Source organism: Zophobas morio, unplaced genomic scaffold (assembly GCF_036711695.1).
Source record: "Zophobas morio isolate AGI-343-1 ecotype UQ-CSIRO unplaced genomic scaffold, CSIRO_AGI_Zmor_V1 ptg000030l, whole genome shotgun sequence".
In the NCBI taxonomy this organism is placed as follows: Eukaryota; Metazoa; Arthropoda; class Insecta; order Coleoptera; family Tenebrionidae; genus Zophobas; species Zophobas morio.
This window is the reverse complement of record NW_026972135.1, coordinates 1,875,920-1,893,341: the sequence shown is the minus strand read 5'-3', so window position 1 is coordinate 1,893,341 and position 17,422 is coordinate 1,875,920. Positions and strand designations below refer to the sequence as shown.

General features: G+C 34.6%; 3 protein-coding genes across 3 annotated transcripts; 2 read left to right on the top strand and 1 right to left on the bottom strand.

Annotated features, from left to right (window-relative positions):
* Positions 1 to 2,031: 2,031 nt before the first annotated feature.
* Positions 2,032 to 2,862, bottom strand: LOC135138957 (chymotrypsin-1-like). The gene has a single exon (XM_064069009.1). The coding sequence runs from the start codon at positions 2,848 to 2,850 to the stop codon at positions 2,125 to 2,127; it is 726 nt and encodes a 241-aa protein (XP_063925079.1). The 5' UTR covers positions 2,851 to 2,862; the 3' UTR covers positions 2,032 to 2,124.
* A 255-nt stretch (positions 2,863 to 3,117) lies between these two features.
* On the top strand, positions 3,118 to 3,956 carry LOC135138956 (chymotrypsin-2-like). The gene is made up of 2 exons (XM_064069008.1): positions 3,118 to 3,191; positions 3,248 to 3,956. Exons 1-2 carry the CDS (start codon positions 3,140 to 3,142, stop codon positions 3,922 to 3,924), a joined length of 729 nt encoding a protein of 242 aa, XP_063925078.1. The 5' UTR covers positions 3,118 to 3,139; the 3' UTR covers positions 3,925 to 3,956.
* A 10,972-nt stretch (positions 3,957 to 14,928) lies between these two features.
* Positions 14,929 to 15,758, top strand: LOC135137882 (chymotrypsin-2-like). Its single transcript, XM_064067646.1, has 2 exons — positions 14,929 to 14,980; positions 15,040 to 15,758. Exons 1-2 carry the CDS (start codon positions 14,929 to 14,931, stop codon positions 15,714 to 15,716), a joined length of 729 nt encoding a protein of 242 aa, XP_063923716.1. The 3' UTR covers positions 15,717 to 15,758.
* The last annotated feature ends 1,664 nt before the right edge of the window (positions 15,759 to 17,422 follow it).

Below are 17,422 nucleotides of genomic sequence, written 5' to 3'. Positions count from 1 at the left end.
AAAATTGTGTGTTTGGGACCACCTAGAACAAAAATAAATATGAAACAAGAATTATAACTCAATACCGTAAATAATACAATATGCATGATTAGCTGTCTTAGAAGATTACTTACGTCGTAAAAACTGAGTTTAAAAGAAAATTAAAGGAGATATACCGGTTGGTTCAAATCAACTTTAATCAGAGAGCTCTTTAGATAAGTAAACGGTTTGACCATATTGCTATTTTAAATATTTGTCTTATTTCGTAGGTAAGTATTACTGGTTGCCTAAAAATTGGAAACAAAGTTGAACTTTTAAAATAAAACATACAATTTTCCTGGAACTGGAATAACTAAAACAGCTTTCAGAAAGGGGGGAACAGAGGGATTAGATTTGACGTTTCGTTTATCCTACCTACTTGATTTAAGTTCAACTGAATCACCTGCTACAAATCACACGGATTTGTATACGTCAAGGTCGTAATGGGCCAAATATTTAACTTTTTGAAGTTACTACGACATTAATAAAAAATTAGTACGTTTGAATGTTAAAATAACGACACTTATTTAACCCTAATTCCTCATAAATCTACTTACACAGTGGGAAATTTCGTTGTTGAAACTGAAATTCACGACACCGAAAGGGTTCGTAAAAAGTTCGGTAAGAAGTTTTAAAGTCGATAAAATGTGGTAAAATTAAGTAAAATCCTACCCGAACACGGCTTTTCTGCGAAAAAATCCAACTCAAAACGCAACACAGACACCATTTTGAACAAGCTTGGTTTTGAAGTTGGCTCGTTCTGTCAAAGTTGTTACCAACCAAAAATAAATAAAATTGAAGACTAGGATAAAATATAATTTGGTTAAATGGCAAGTTAATAATCGAATTAGTAATCTCAGAATTAAATGATTAGCGGTCTATGAATACCGAATTATACTGTTGCGTGCATAAAATCGGCAACCCGATATACGTCAGTGGAGAGATGGTGCCTATCTTCACAACTAGTATTAATTGTCAAAACTCAATTTTTGGAATGGTCCGGTTTGCACTTGTGTGTGGGATTAATATTAATAGTACGGATAGGTATTGTACCATTGGTCTACAACCATCCTGGACGCCCCCATGCCTATGATAGCCCCTTTCTCATCATAGTTATATTGAAATCATATAAAATTTTAACATGATGTGGAAATTAGCTTTAAAAGATATATGCGAATTAGAAACAAAAAAAATTCAAGTAGATCACAATGTTGCAGAGATCTGTAAATGAAGATTTGTATTATTACAAATTACAAAATATAACTCTACAGATCAGTTTGATGTAAGGTTTTTAAGACTTGACTGTTACACAGTCCAAATTATTTGATTTTTAATTAAGCTATGTAGAAAATGGTAAATTTAACTAAAATCCTACCTGAACACGGCTTTTCCATGAAAAATCCAACTCACAACACAACACAGACCCATTTTGAACAAGCTGGTTTTGAAGCATTTTGTAGTTGGCTCGTTCTGTCAAAGTTATTACCAACCAAAAATAACTATAATTTTCTTTGTACTACATAAAAGTGAACAGTAGAAAAAAACTGTTTAAATTTGAATTAGAAGTAGTATAAATCCATATTTAGTTATTTCGATTTAAATCGAAATTTGTTTATGCAACCAACAATTCGCTTGATTTTAGCAATTTCTTGGTTGGAATTTTAATGAACGATTTTCTTTTATTAAAATTAAAAACAAAAAATGAAGATAGAATTTTCCTAATTGTTCATTAATTCCTACAATGAACGCACAACATTAATTTGATTGTCAAGTTCATTTAGGTTAGGCAACCAACATTGCACTAAGTGTAAAAAATTGTAAGTGACAATTTGTTAAATTGAAAAGACATTCATTAAAAAAACAAAAAAATCCTAGGTCTAGATATCCTCTACATGAATCGAAAAATAGAACAGACTAAAATTTCCGACAAACAGAAAATTCCATAGCAATCGTAGCATTTTAATGAAGAACTTAAGAAGAATTTGGAAGAAAGGCGAAGAAACACAAGACGTAATATTTAATAATTTAATACAACAGAAATATTAGTAATGTAAAAATAACTCTTGTACACACGAAATACAAACACATTGAATCATATCACTCTCATCACTTCATATTTTCGCTAATCCAGTCAACAAAATCCAACGGCCTGGTATACACATCTGGATAATTCTGCTCACAACCCCCAAAAACAAACGACATAACCCCACCCAATCGTCCATCACAAACCAACGGTCCCCCCGAATCTCCAAAACAAGCCCCAGTACCTTCCACCCCAAACCCACACACTTGCTCCGACCCCAAAAACGATTCCGTATCTTCAATAATGACTTGACATAGCTCCAAATCCAGAGCAATTTGTTCAACGAAATGCAGTTCTTCGGGAAATGACACGCTTTCGGTAACCCCCCATCCAGCAGCAATGCAAGTTTGGTTGACTCCTGGGTCCACGAACTCAACGGGTTGGACCAAGTTGTCGAACTGGAACTCGCCGTAGATTTTGATTAAAGCGATGTCGTTCTTCAAGGTGTTGTAACTAAAGCCTTCGTGGGCAATGGCTTTGGAGATGTTGTATTTGGTACCACCGGAGTGTTGGAAATTGGTACCGACTAGGACTTGTGTGGTGTTGGTGACAAGGTCTATGCAGTGGGCGGCGGTTAGAAGCCAGTTTTTGTTGATGATGGAGGCGTCGCAAAGTTGGTCGGGGTTGTTTAGTGAGGCGATGAAGGGGAACTGGCCGGAGGCGGCAGGGGTACCACCAAAAATCCGCCCATGGTGTGGTAAACCTGAAGTGGTGGCGGTAGCAAGAAGTATTATCAACAGCTGTTTCATTATTGATTCCGATTATTATTGTTAGCTTGGTTTTATACAAATTGATAACAAAAGATTGTATATATAATCTGTCGAAAATAGAAATAGTTTATGATGGGCAATTAGTGGCATGAGTCACAATACTCTAAGTTTAATAAGAGTAGGTCAACAACTTTATTGCTGATATAGTACTTAGAACTTTAAAAATTTCCACTTCTTGTTGGTGTCCAATGTATCATTTTTGGCAACACGTGACTGATAAAAAACTACTATATATCGGACAAAGAACTCCGTCAAACACCATTCAACAATGAAACTATATTGTCTGATTCTAGTATCTGTAACAATCGGTACCACCTTTGGTAATAAAAACACAATATTTTGTACATAATTTGATTATTAGAGTGTCGTTTTGTAGGTGTACCCCGTAAGGGCCGAATTTTCGGTGGTGACCCAGCCGCCCCTGGCCAGTTCCCCTCCATAGTGTCCATCAACGACCCAGACCAGTTCTGCGATGGCTCCATCGTCAGCAAAAACTGGGTTGTCACTTCCGCCCACTGCGTCGACTATGTAACATCCACCACGACCATACTAGCAGGTACCAACTTGGCCAACTCCGGTGGTACCACCCATAAAGTATCCAAATGGATCAACCACGAAGACTACGATAACGAAGCACTGACGAACGATATAGGGTTAATCCAAATCGAAGACGAGTTCGAATTCGACGATGTCACTCAACCAACCGAGTTTGTTGATCCGGTAGAGAACGCAACTTGTAGTCTTGCCGGTTGGGGAATGACTGACACTGTTGATTTTCCCGACGAATTACAATTTGTTGACCAAACTATTTTTAGTTTTGACACTTGCAAGAGTTTTGTAGGGGATGAGTTAGTGGAGGAACAAATTTGTGCTTTTGCTCAGCAGGGTAAAGGGGTGTGTATTGGGGATTCGGGTGGGCCTTTGGTTTGCGAAGGCAAGTTGGCTGGGATTGTTACGTATTTTATCGGGGGTTGTGGGTCGGGGTACCCCGATTTTTACACTAGGACAATTCCTTATGTTGAGTGGATCAATAAAAATATAGAGTCAAAGTAAAGTTTGAATAAATACTGATGGATTCAGCAAAATTGTGTTTTTATTTGAAATGAACAAGAAACAAAATGAAAACCAACTAAGTAAAAATTAAAACAAAAATCTTAAGAATATATTTTGACTGTATATGTAATCCGGTAGTTTGTGACTTGTAAAGAAGTGTTTTTTGTTTGTCTATACTTCTATCAAAGTCACATAATAAAGGCTCGTTTAACCGTGTGTAAATTTGTTTTATTGTTTGTAAATTCACAGTTCATGTTAGGAGTTTAATCGTTAACTAGAGCTAACAGAATTTAACAATCAGGAATTTATTTGGATAAATCACTTGCTAGGAAATTTCGTGAAATTCACTCAGACAGGATAACACCCTTTGTTTTTATAAATTTAAATAAGTTTCTGGATGCTTATTTTTAACCTCAGTAATTTTCTTTGCCGTATAATTTAAATTGAACGTAAATTTTCATGCTCTGCAGTTTCCAATCTCACGTAACTTTTTATCTGCACAAGTTTTACTTCACACCAGATCTTTTTATTGCTTTTGCAAATCTTTGCTACTTTTTTTTTAACGTAAATATATATTTTGTTGGTGAATGTTTCCACTGCATGAATTATTATCTGATGTCCAATTTTAATCTCAAATAAGAATTATTTGTGTTTCAAATTTCACAAAACTGTATGGCGAACTTAAATGTTGTTTATTGCTCCGTTTGAAACTTTGACACTTGTTCAGTTGTAGTTTAATATCAGAGTTAGAGAAAGTGAACATTTAAATGGAATTGAAGTTAAATAAGACAGAAGCATGAAGCGGAGTGCGCGGTTCCCTGTCGAGCTGCACAAAAGATGCAGTCTTGCATTGAAGTCAGGGAAGGTCTGGATGACGTGACGCTGTCGATTTGACCCAATAGTCGAGACCCAACCGCGAGATTGCGACCGTAACACCCTGTTTCCGCGTGGTACGTTTCTGGTCATAGAGGGGTGCTGGGCGGCATGTGCTTGTCTATAGAATTGAATCACCGTCGCGATGGAAGAACAGCCACGATTAGGAGCCCCAAACTTCGCTCGTGTTACAACGCCCCCTAGGGGTATTTTTCTCGTGGTCTAGAACGAAATTGCTATAGTTCGATCACCACACTCTTATAGCATTCTGGTGCCACCTGCGGAATTGAGTCGCAGTTTTTTTTTGTCAGTGGAGGAATAAATGATTTTGTGTCCTCCATAAATTTTGTTAGCGGTACTTTTCCAAACTTGGGGTCCACCATTTGCATCTGAACGCATCCCGTCATTTTTCAAAAACACAATGTAGGCTTCCATTTGTTAGATGATCACAGCCAAGGCCAAATTTTTGAATTTTTGAATTTTTCGCGGGTTTTGAAATTATTAATTATGCAATATCATGAGCGGACGTCTTCAAATTGTTGCTGGAAATGATTATCCAAATTTAAGTTAGCGTATAAAATTTGATAACAATCGGTCCAGTAGTTTCGGAGATTATTTGTCTAATAAAAATCCGGACAGAGAGCAGATGGACAGACAGACAGAATGACGGAAACGGGCGATCTATTTCTTCGTTTTCTAGGGGTCATGAAAAGACGAGAAAACGAGAAAAAAATTTTTATTGCTTTTTTTATATTCGTTTTGCAGAAAAGGCACTGTTATGACTTCTAAAAGAATTTTCATTAAAACACAAGACATCTTCATAAATTACCACCCGATTAAGTACGTTGTTACACAATCATTGCTGTACGTGCCCGTTTGGGGAAATATTTTAAATTTTTAACATGGCAATTCCACCACCGAAAGAAACGGATCAATACACGCTTAAATTTTAAAGAACTTAATAAATACGCTAGTCTACAAAACTTAACCTCCAAACACACAAGTATAGTTTTGGGAGGGAATTTTCCCGCCCGAATATGAATATATGTTTATAAATGACTCTAAGGGCGTAGTTCGCCATGGATTTCAAAAACCCCGCTTAGCTGAAATTATGTATACTATTATGACAGTTCTCAACTTCTCACTTGTCACATTAGTGTCATTTGTAACCTGTCATTTAAAGTCGTCGTTTTTATTGTTTTAAGGTTTTTCAAGTGAGAATTAGAATAAGTACGGAAATTGTTTTTGTGCTAGGAAACGAAGACTGTAAAATTGGTTTATTCTGTTGAACAAGACTCTTTAGACATCGTTAAGTCTTGTTATCGCAATGGGACTTCGTAAACGAAGAGTCTGTGTATTCTGTAACCGCTTGCAAGCAGGAATATCTGGCCAGTGATTTAATAATCCAAGAAACATCGTTAAAGGCCCACATTAAAGATGTAATCAACATATTTGTTCGAACTGGCAGTATGGACAAAGGGAAATCTCCTGGAAGACCTTCAGTATCTGAGGAAGATTTCCTCAGCAGTCAAGAGTTCTGTTGCAACATGAAATTGATCAGTGGGTATTGACGAAAGAATGTTACAGAACATGTTTGAAATTAAAAAGAGAGTGAGCATGAACAAAATGTGGACATTTTCAACATTTATTGTGATGTTTAACCGCAATAAATTAAGGTTTTTTCAAATAAGATATGAAGCATTTAGGCAACCAGTTACACAGGTGAATTTGGTATTTGTCGTGAGTCCTTGACCTACTTCGACCCTATAATCATTTAAAGAAACCCTGTATTATACTTTAACCAGAACTCTTGTGCGGAGTCCGCCTCAGGCGTCTATTGATTTCCACTAATTTTGATGAGGGGTTAACCACCCACCGTTGTAAACTTGTCTACTTACTCCGACCTCTGTTTTGAGTATGGTTTGTCTTTATTACGGTACATCGACAAACCCCCGCCCAGCCATCTCGACTGCGGCAAGTTTGCAAGAGTCTTTAGTTAAGCCCTCATAAAAATTAGTGGAAGTCAATAGACGCCTGGCGAAGACTTCGTACAAGAGTTCTGGTCAAAGTACAGAATATAACTCACAAGATCTAACCTAGATGTCCTAGAAACTGTTATTCCCGAACTTCGGGGCTATAAATGTGGAAACTCGCTTTAGACGGGGCTAGTATTTTCTAAGATATGTGATTTTGGCAAATGATATATTCTCTGAGAAAATAGGGGGCGGGTGAGCGGGGCTAATACGTGCTAACATAAGTGTGATTTTGGCAAATAATAAAGCTTCTAAGAAAATAGAAGGCGGGTGGATGGGGCTAGTACTTGTTAAGAGAAGAGTGAATTTGGAAAATGACATACATAATGTTGTTAGTACTTGCTAAGATATGACTGATTTTGGCAAATGATATTTTCTCTGAGAAAACAGAGAGCGGGTGGGCGGGCCTAGTACTTGCTAAGATATGACTGATTTTGACAGATGATATACTCTCTAAGAAAATAGAAGTCAAATGGGTGAGGCTAGTACTTGCTAAAATAAGACTGATTTTGACAAATGATAAATCCTCTAAACAGAAAGCGAGTGCCTAAAAGGTATGTCACTTGCCAAAATCAATCTGATCTTTACAACTTACTAACCCCACCCACCCGCCCTTTACATTCTTAAAGGGTATGTCATCTGCCAAAATCAGTTTTATCTTAGCAAGTACTAGCCCCGCCCACCCGCCCTCTATTTTCTTAGTAGATATATCATCTGCCAAAATTAGATTTTTATTAATACATCCGGTATTGTAAAGTACTTGCTAAAATAACACTGATTTTGGAAAATGACATTCTCTAAGAAAATCGAAGGTGGGTGGGCGCAGCTAGTACTTGCTCAAATAAAACTGATTTTCACAGATGATGTAACCTATAAGAAAACAGAGGTCGGATGGGCGGGGCTAGTATTTTCTAAGATATAAGTGATTTTGGCAAATGATATATTCTCTGAGAAAATAGAGGGCGGATGGGCGGGGCTAGTAATTGTTATAAGACAAGACTGAATTTGGAAAATTACATACACTCTAAGAAAATAGAGGGTGGTCGGGCGGGGCTAGTACTTGCTAAGGCAAGTAATATATTCTCTGAGAAAATACTAGCGGGTGGGCGGGGCTAGTACTTGCTAAGATATGACTGATTTTGACAGATGATATACTCTCTGAGAAAATAGAAGGCAGGGGGGTGCGGCTAGTACTTGCTAAATAAGACTGATTTTGACAAATGATAAATCGTCTAAGAAAACGGAGGGCGAGTGCTTAAAAGGTATGTCATTTGCCAAAATCAATCTTATCTTTACAACTTACTAGCCCCACCCACCCGCCCTTTATTTTCTCAAAGGGTATGTCATCTGCCAAAATCAGTTTTATCTTGGCAAGTACTGAAAAACCAGCGGCCCCGCCCACCCACCCCTTCTTCATTCCAGTGACTACTCTCAATATTGTTCATTTCTATCTTAGCCAGTTTTAGCCCCGCCCGCCCACCCTTTATTTTCTTAGTGGATATATCATTTACCAAAATCAGTATTATCTTGTCAAGAACTAGCCCCGCCCACCCGCCCTCTATTTTTGCAAGGTATGTGATTTGCCACAATCAGTCTTATCTTAGCGAATCCTAGTGCCACCCACCCACCCACACTTTATTTTTTTAAAGAGTATGTCGTTTATAAAAATTGCTCTATCTTAATGGGACTAACCCACCCATCCACGCTGTTCTCATTCTAACGATTTTATCTGTGTTCAGTATGAGATCCACCTTCCATTGGGACTAAATAAAATGAATCAATGAAATGGAGGTGGGGTGGGTGGGCGGAGCTAATTACATATATGTTAATAATAATATTAATAATAATAATAATAGGACTTTATTAAATAATAATAGGCGAAGTCTAGCCATTGGCTATTCCACTTAACCTTAGATTTATAAGAAAATAAAACTAAGCAAACAGTTTGTACAGAAAAACGGATTAAATATCTAGACAGGAGTCAGCTAGGTAATGATCAAATTAAACAATTTAAACTAATTAAATCTAAATTAAATGAAATGAAATGAAATTAAAATTAAATTAAATTAAATTAAATTAAAATTAAATTAAATTAAATTAAAATTAAGATTAAATTAAATAATCCATAATTAGAAACTAAATTTATACAAATAATAATAATAATAATAACAAAAAGTTAACAACAAGCAAGAGAACCACAATAATAAACTTAAACCTAAGTATTAATCAAGCATTTTTTAATTTTTTTCCTAAAACAATTGATGGAAGAACTTGAATTAAACTCTAATAAAAATTTATTGTAAACTTTGATAATATTGTACGTGAAAGATCTCTGAAAGATAGATGTATAATGCTTTGGCATTGACAGTTCTTTAAGATTCCTTAATGGAAGACTTGAGTTTAACATACTTTTTCTTGTATGAAATTTACAACGCAAGTACGGCGGAGAGTTAGAGGAAAATAACTTGAAAGCAAAGATAGATAGGTGATACTGAAACAATTTGTCAATTTTCATCCAACCAAGCTCACAGATTTTCTGAGACACATGATCAAATTTCCTCAAACCAAAAATGAAACGACAACAATTATTTTGGATTTTTTGAAGACGGTATTTATCAATACTGTCAAGACATGGGTAATATATTACTAGGCAATAATTTATATATGACAAGACAAGAGACTCACATAATTTCTTCCTCAATTTAAAATTGAGTAAAAGGTAATTTGAATAAAGAAGTTTCAATGCTACATAAGATTTTTTAATAATGTTAGAAATATGGGTCTTAAAACGAAAATCGTCATCAATCACCAATCCCAAATTTCTTACGGTATGTAAAACTGGTAGTTTTATATTATCAAATTTAATATTAATATTGACAAAAAGAACATTTTTAAATTTTCGGGGAGCGAAGCAAATAACTTTGCATTTATTCATATTCAGTTGGAGGTTAATATCAGATGAAACATTTGCTATATTTTGTAAGTCATTATTTATATGGTTAGATGCTATATCAACTTCGTTAGGTAGGAAATGATGCTGCATTTGGGTGTCATCTGCAAAGGCTCTCTTTTTAGAAACTGAAGGTATCTGCAACAATTGGGAAGTATATATAGTAAAAAGAATTGGGCCTAAGACCGAGCCTTGCGGTACGCCTGATGTTATTAAGCCAATTTTAGATTTACCAGACTCGGTTACAACTTGTTGATGTCGATTTTGTAAATATGATTTAAAAAAAGAAACAGAAATTTGATCGAACCCGTAATATTCCAGTTTTGTGCAGAGGAGTTGGTGGTCCAAAGTATCAAAAGCTTTTGAATAATCCAAAAGAGTTACAATACTTGCGTGGTTTTTGTCAAGTTCAATCAGGCAATCATCGATAACAGAAGCTAGAGCTGTCGTTGTGCTATATCCCTTGCGAAACCCAGATTGATCTTCAGATAATATCTCTTCTTTTACTATAAAATTAAAGATTTGATTATAGATACATTTTTCTAAGACTTTAGATAATGTTGGAAGAATACTTACACTATGCAACAAATTAAAAAAAAATAAAATTCACAGAATGCACAGTATGTAGTTAAAATTTCTTACCTCAAACTCAATTGAGGATTATACTTGAAAGAATCGTATCACATCAGGTTTCAAAATGAAAAGCGTTTATTGAATTTTTTGAAATCATACAAAATTAATAAAACAAAACTTTATTTTTCATTGAAAAAGGTCTTTTTTTTTGAAAGATTGACATTCCTATTGTAGCCAGATCTCGCAGTATCCCTCTGAAGACACCAACAGAAGTCTGCAAGCATGGGTGGATACATAAAAGCGATATTTTTACGATTAAATGCAATCAAGTGTCCCAAAAAGTAAGAAAAACAAAACACCCGTTATCTATATTTTGTGATGTGATATGAGGATAAAACATTTTTTTCTTTAGTATATGGAGTATAGCTACCCAACCTATCATATCAGGTTTCAAAATGAAAAGTGCTTATTGAATTTTTTGAAATCATACAAAATTAATAAAGCAATACTTCATTTTTCATTGAAAAAGGTCTTTTTTTCGAACGATTGGCATTCCTATTGTAGCCAGATCTCGCAGTATCCCTCTGAAGACACCAACAGAAGTCTGCAAGCATGGGTGGATACATAAAAGCGATATTTTTACGATTAAATGCAATCAAGTGTCCCATTAAGTAAGAAAAACAAAACACCCGTTATCTATGTTTTGTGATGTGATATGACTATAAAACATTTTTTTCTTTAGTATATGGAGTATACCCAACCTCAAACACTATCTGAACTTTCTGTGATTTTTTTAGTGTTGCATAGTGTTATTGGTCTTAGGTCTTCTGGAGAGTTTACCTCGTCGATTTTGGGAATAGGATGAATTAAAGCCACTTTCCATAATTCTGGAAAGTATCCAGTCTCCAGACAGCAATTAATAATGTGAGTAATTGGCTGAACTATATTAGGGCAACATAATTTAATCATGTAAGCAGAGATACCATCAATACCCATAGCATTAGATTTCAAGCTATTTATGATTTGAAACACTTCCTCCTCAGTGGCCAATGAAAATTTAAAGTTACTATTTGGTTTATATTTGATACCTTTTATGTTATTAACAGCTTCAACACAGTTTTGGGGAGGAGTGAATACTGACAAAAAATATTCATTTATTTCATCAGCACTGAATGTAGATAGATCACATCCTTTAACTTTTTTTTGAATATTTAACTTTTTTAGTGCAACCCATAGTCTTTTTTTGTTTGAAGTATTACTTTCATAATCTAAGTACGCTTTTTTTCCCGTTTCAGTGCAGCAACCGTAGAATTTCTTAGCTGCTTATAAAATAGCCAGAGCTGAGCAGATTTAGTTTGCTTATATAAACTTAATGCTCGATTTCTTTGTTTCATCAATTCTTTAATAGAAGGGGTGAGCCAAGGTGCATAGGGCTTTGAAATGAACGAGGTTTTGAACGGAGCGTGATAGTCAAATAATTCTAACACAGTTGTGTTAAGGTACCTGATTTTATCTTCAATATTGAGGATGTAATAAATGTTATCCAAAGATTTTTTATTTAAGTCTAACATAAATTTATCATGCAAGAAGTTTTTAAAGTCTCTGTATGTAGTATATTTAGGAGTCATTTTAGGAATATTTATGTCTAATATGCAAAAGGCTAGACGATGATCAGATATTAGATCAGCATTTATAACTCTACTTCTACGAAATAATGCATTATTATTGATTAAAATAGGATCGATCAACGTCTCAGAATTTCGCGTAACTCTGGTACTTTCAGAGATGATTTGTTGAAAACCATAGGCAACAAAACAATCATTTAGCTTATTATTGAAATGAAAATCTTCATTCAGGTCGCCAGTTATTAATATATTATCGTACTGTGGAGTAACAAAAGATAAAAAGTTGTCAAAGAATTCGGTGGCATCGTTTAAAGAAGAAGCATATTTATAGAATACACAAATGAGCAGCGAATGTTTATTTAGTTGAAGTCTGATACACAAAAATTCGATACCAGCAACACCACAGTAGTCATGAAGGACTACATCGCTATTCAAACAATTCTTCATATAGATGCCAACACCGCCTCCCGTTCTAGACCGATCAGCTCTATATAATTTGTAACCATCAATACCAACCACAGCAGAAGGGATATCCTCAGACAACCAAGTCTCAGTAACAGCTACCAAATCAAAATTATTGAAAGTGATTAAGCTTGTAAATTCAACAAACCCCGTAAAAAGCGATCTTACATTTACATGTGCAATTTTAAGACAATTTAAATTTATTTTTTTTGTTGAACCCATATCGTTAATAAGATCTGAACTATGAACCATAATCAATTCGGTCGCGTAAGTCTTTTAGCCTATTCCTATAAACAATGCACTTCTGCTCATCTCCAGCATAGTGGTTGATATCGATATTTGATGACTTATTACGCTCCGCGTATTCAATACAATTTATGCATTTGAGGTGGTCAGAATTGCAATCTTTGGAAAAGTGATTGTCAGAGCACTTGTGACATATTTGCGTATTACTTGTACATTTGGAGCTGAGATGACCAAATTTGGAGCATTTAAAACAACGTCTAACAATCAGATGGTCTGAACATGAACACAAGCTCCAATCAACATATATTCTACAATTACAATTACTTAGTATTTCTCTGCGTAAGGCACTAGTTACTTCAATAATGAAATTACAATTATACTTATAATCAAATCTTTTTACAACTTTGATTTGATTCGCATACATTTCGATGTCAAAACCATTTAATATTAAGATGTTGTCAATTAGATCTTTGTCTTCCATAGTAGAAACATTCTTGCCAGCACCTCTAACATAAAGACGAGGGTTCTACTTTTGGGATTTTTCGACACTATAGTCAGAACCAAGCGAGGATTTTAACTTGGTTATGAGCTTATCGCAGGAAGAATCATTGGCACATTTAACAACTACACCTCTGTTTAATATTTTTGTGGAGTTAATTTGAACATTCAGTTCAACAGGGTTTACATCTTTGCGAATTTTTTCTAACACTTTGTCAAATTTTACTTTTTCAGGACCTTGATGCTTAATAAAAACATCGACTGATTTCTTACTCACTGTTTTTAGGCAATCAGCGTATGACGGTTGTTGTATCGGTGCAGATGTTTGAGTTTCAAGTTTTTCCTTTTGCAATTTGTTGACTGTTTCTAGCTCATTTACTAGTTTTTCCAATAAGGACACTTGCTTTTGAAAAAATACAATTTCTCGAACTAACGTTGTTGGAGACTTTTTTGAAGCATCAAGGCTGGATTCACATGTTTTGCAATGCCAGTTTTCTTTGTCAATTGCCACAATCTTTGATAGAGAATCAAAACACTTTGTATGAATCACAATGTTGCACAAACTACACTTTACTCTGCTTACACTTTTGTCTACATAACTTTTGCACAGTTTGCAATTTGTATACTTTTGAGGATCGCTACTAGCATCCTCCTCGTCCGACATCGCGGCTAAACACAAACGGCTAGCCGGAAGTAGGTAAAGCCTTTGATGTTCCGACAAGCGTCCGAACTCTATGACGGTCAGCGAACATCTGCGGTCTTTTGTAAAGTGCGAATGGAACTACTAGAACGTAAGCTGTTAAGGAAAAGCGTTAATCGTAATTTTGTTGTTATACTATTTGCTATAAGATTTATTTCTTATTTCAGTAGAAAAAATGAGAGAACGGGTGGGTGGGCGGGGGTTTAACTTTTTCCTGGAGAGTCTTTCTTTTATAAGTAAGCAATAGCCCCGCCCACCCACCCCTTCTTCATTGGCGCTAAACTACACGACGTGGAAAATCAGCTGGGTCCAAAGCTTGCACTTTTTGAACGTGGTATGGATCTGGGCCTTGTTCTTTTAATGTACGATGTACTGCAATCTGTGAAACTGCAACTTCAGTTGCAAGTCTGCGAGTACTGATGTCGGGCTCTTCTTCGACGCGTTCCAAAATTTGTTCTTCAGATTGCAGTATTCTTTCGGTCCTATCATGGCCACGATCGTGAGTTTGAGAGTTGAAGGTACCATGATCTCGGAGATGCCGGTCAACCTGGCCTTTTAATCAGACACACTGTAAAGCATTACCATGTCGACACGCTCTGATTAGAAAAAATCACCATTGTCAAAGACGTTAACCGAAAACACGACAACAACCAAATAATAATTATATGACTGGCCCTTATCGTCTTTTTGCACGTTGCTTACCAGTGCACCGCTTTTTTGGTTCTTAATCCTAGTCGTTATGGTAGGTCAAGAAACACCACCAGTGGCGTGGATAACAATTTATAAATATTTAATTTCAAATAATATTTTCTAGACATTGCTACCACTTAAGAACGTGAAATTTATACAATGCAATAAATTTAACACTCAAATACGAAACATCCGACATACGATATTCACTTTTTATTAAGTACCACCTACACTTATCAATGACAAAAGCCACTTCTAGGTGTCCAATGTATCACTTTTGGACAACACGTGACTGATAAAAATTCCACTAGTACTATATATCGGACAAAGAACTCTATAAAGTACTAGTCAAAAATGAAACACCATTGTCTCATACTAGTAGCTATAACAATCAGTGCCACCTTAGGTAATAACTACACCCTATTGACTATATATTTTGAATATTAGAGCGTCTCTCGTTTCTAGGGGCACCCCGTAAGGGCCGCATTTACGGCGGTGATGCAGCCGCCCCTGGCCAATTCCCCTCCATAGTGTCCATCAACGACCCAGTCCAATTCTGTGATGGGTCCATCGTCAGCAAAAACTGGGTTGTCACAGCCGCCCATTGCGTCGATGTCGTAACATCCACCACGACCATCATAGCAGGTACTAACTTGGCCAACTCCGGTGGTACCACCCATAAAGTAGCCAAGTGGATTAACCACGAGGACTATGATCCCACAGCACTGATAAACGATATCGGCTTAATCCAAATCGAAGACGAGTTCGAATTCGACGATGTCACTCAACCGACGGAGTTTGTTGATCCGGCAGTGAACGCAACTTGTAGTGTTGCCGGTTGGGGAGAGACGGACACTGTTGAATTTCCAGAAGAGCTGCAGTTTGTTGAGCAGACCGTTTTCAGTTTTGAGACTTGTAAGAGTTTTGTAGGGGGTGATTTGGCGGAGGGACAGACTTGTGCTTTTTCGGTGGAGGGTAAAGGGTTGTGTATTGGAGATTCGGGAGGGCCTTTGGTTTGTGAGGGGAAGTTGGCTGGGATTGCGTCGTTTATTATCGAAGGTTGTGGGAAAGATAATCCTGATTTTTATACTAAGACGGCTCCTTATGTTGACTGGATCAATAAAAATATACAGGCAAAGTGAAATTATCAATAAATAAATAAATATTGACGGAGTTTACAAAAATTGTATTTTTATTTTTGTTGTTATTCTTATATTTGTAGGCAAATATTCGCTCTTCCCATAATTAAAAAGTGTCATGTCGTTTAATATCTAGGCTGTCCATAATGCATCCATAACCGGTAGTGTTGAAAAAAGATATTGATTAAACGTTTCTATATAGAAACAATAATATACAAAGTACTGATTTAATTTCGGTAATGGGAAATCTCACATTTGAAAGAAAAATTGAAAAAACTAAAAATCGAAAACTGGAAAAATATATTACAAAATTTTAAACTGAACAAAAAACGACAAATTAAAATATCTAAAAATTGAAAAATCCAAGATTTGTAGAAATGAAAAATCCAAAATTTGAAAATTGAGACACTAGAAATCGAAAAATAAACATAAGTAAATATACTTATATCTAAAAGTTATAAAAATAAAAAATTACAAAATATGTAAAAAGCGAAAAATGGAAAATTGAAAAATGAAGAATTATAATTTCGAAACACAACAATCTCACAACTGAACAAATATCGATAAATTCAAAAATTAAAAAATCACAACATTAAAAAAATATTAAGTCGTGGAATTGTAACGGTAAAACACCAAAAACTGAAGTTAAATGTCGAACAAACGAAAAATACAAAATCTATCAATTGAAGAATTGAATAATTTTAAAGTAAAATAATGAAAATTGAAAATAAGAAAAATTCTATAGTGAAGAATTGAAGAAATGAAAAACTGAAAAATCGAAAAATTAAAAATTGAAGAAATGAAAGTCGAAAAATTAATGAACAAGCGTTAACAAATCTAAAAATTACAAAAAATTGCAAAATAAGATACGAAAAACTAACAAAAGTCAAAAAATGGAATAGTTGAAAAAAAAACTAATATCGAGAAATTCAAAAGTAAATAATCCAGGAATTGAAAAATTTCAAAATTGTAAAAATTAAGAACTAGAAAAATTAAAAAAAATTTGCTTGTAAAAATCGAAAAATTGAAGAAATGATAAATTGGAAAATTGAAAAATTATAAAATTGTAAATTTGGAAAGTTGAGAAGTGAAAGTCGAAAATTTTATGAAAAAAGCTTTAAGTGATCTAAAAATGATAAAAAATTGCAAAATAAGACATACAAACTAAAAAATCAAAAAATGGAATAATTGAAAAAGCAAAAAATTTAATATATAGGAATTCAAAAGTTAATAACGAACTGATGGAAAAATCGAAACGTTGTAAAATTTTAAAAATTAGGAGATGAAAAAATTGAAAAACCGAAAAATTTACTAATTAACGAATTGAAAAATTGCAAAAAGAAAAAATTAAGATACCTAAAATTAAAAAAATTAAAAATTGCAAAATCGAAAAAATTAAGAAATAGAAAAATTGAAAAACCGAAAGATGTGTTGACTAAAAAATTGAAAAATTGCACAAAAGGAAAAATTTAGATATCTAAAATTTGAAAAATTCAAAAGAAATGAAAAATTGCAAGAAGGAAAACTTAAATACCTAAACATCGAGAAACTCAAGAAAAGAAAAATTGAAAAACCATAAAATTAAAAATCGGAAAACGAAAAATCGTAAATTTGATAAAACGAAATATTAAAATATTAAAATATTGGAGAATTGAAAAATTATAATATCGAAAAAATATAAAACTTTAAAGTTGAAAAATCGCAAAATT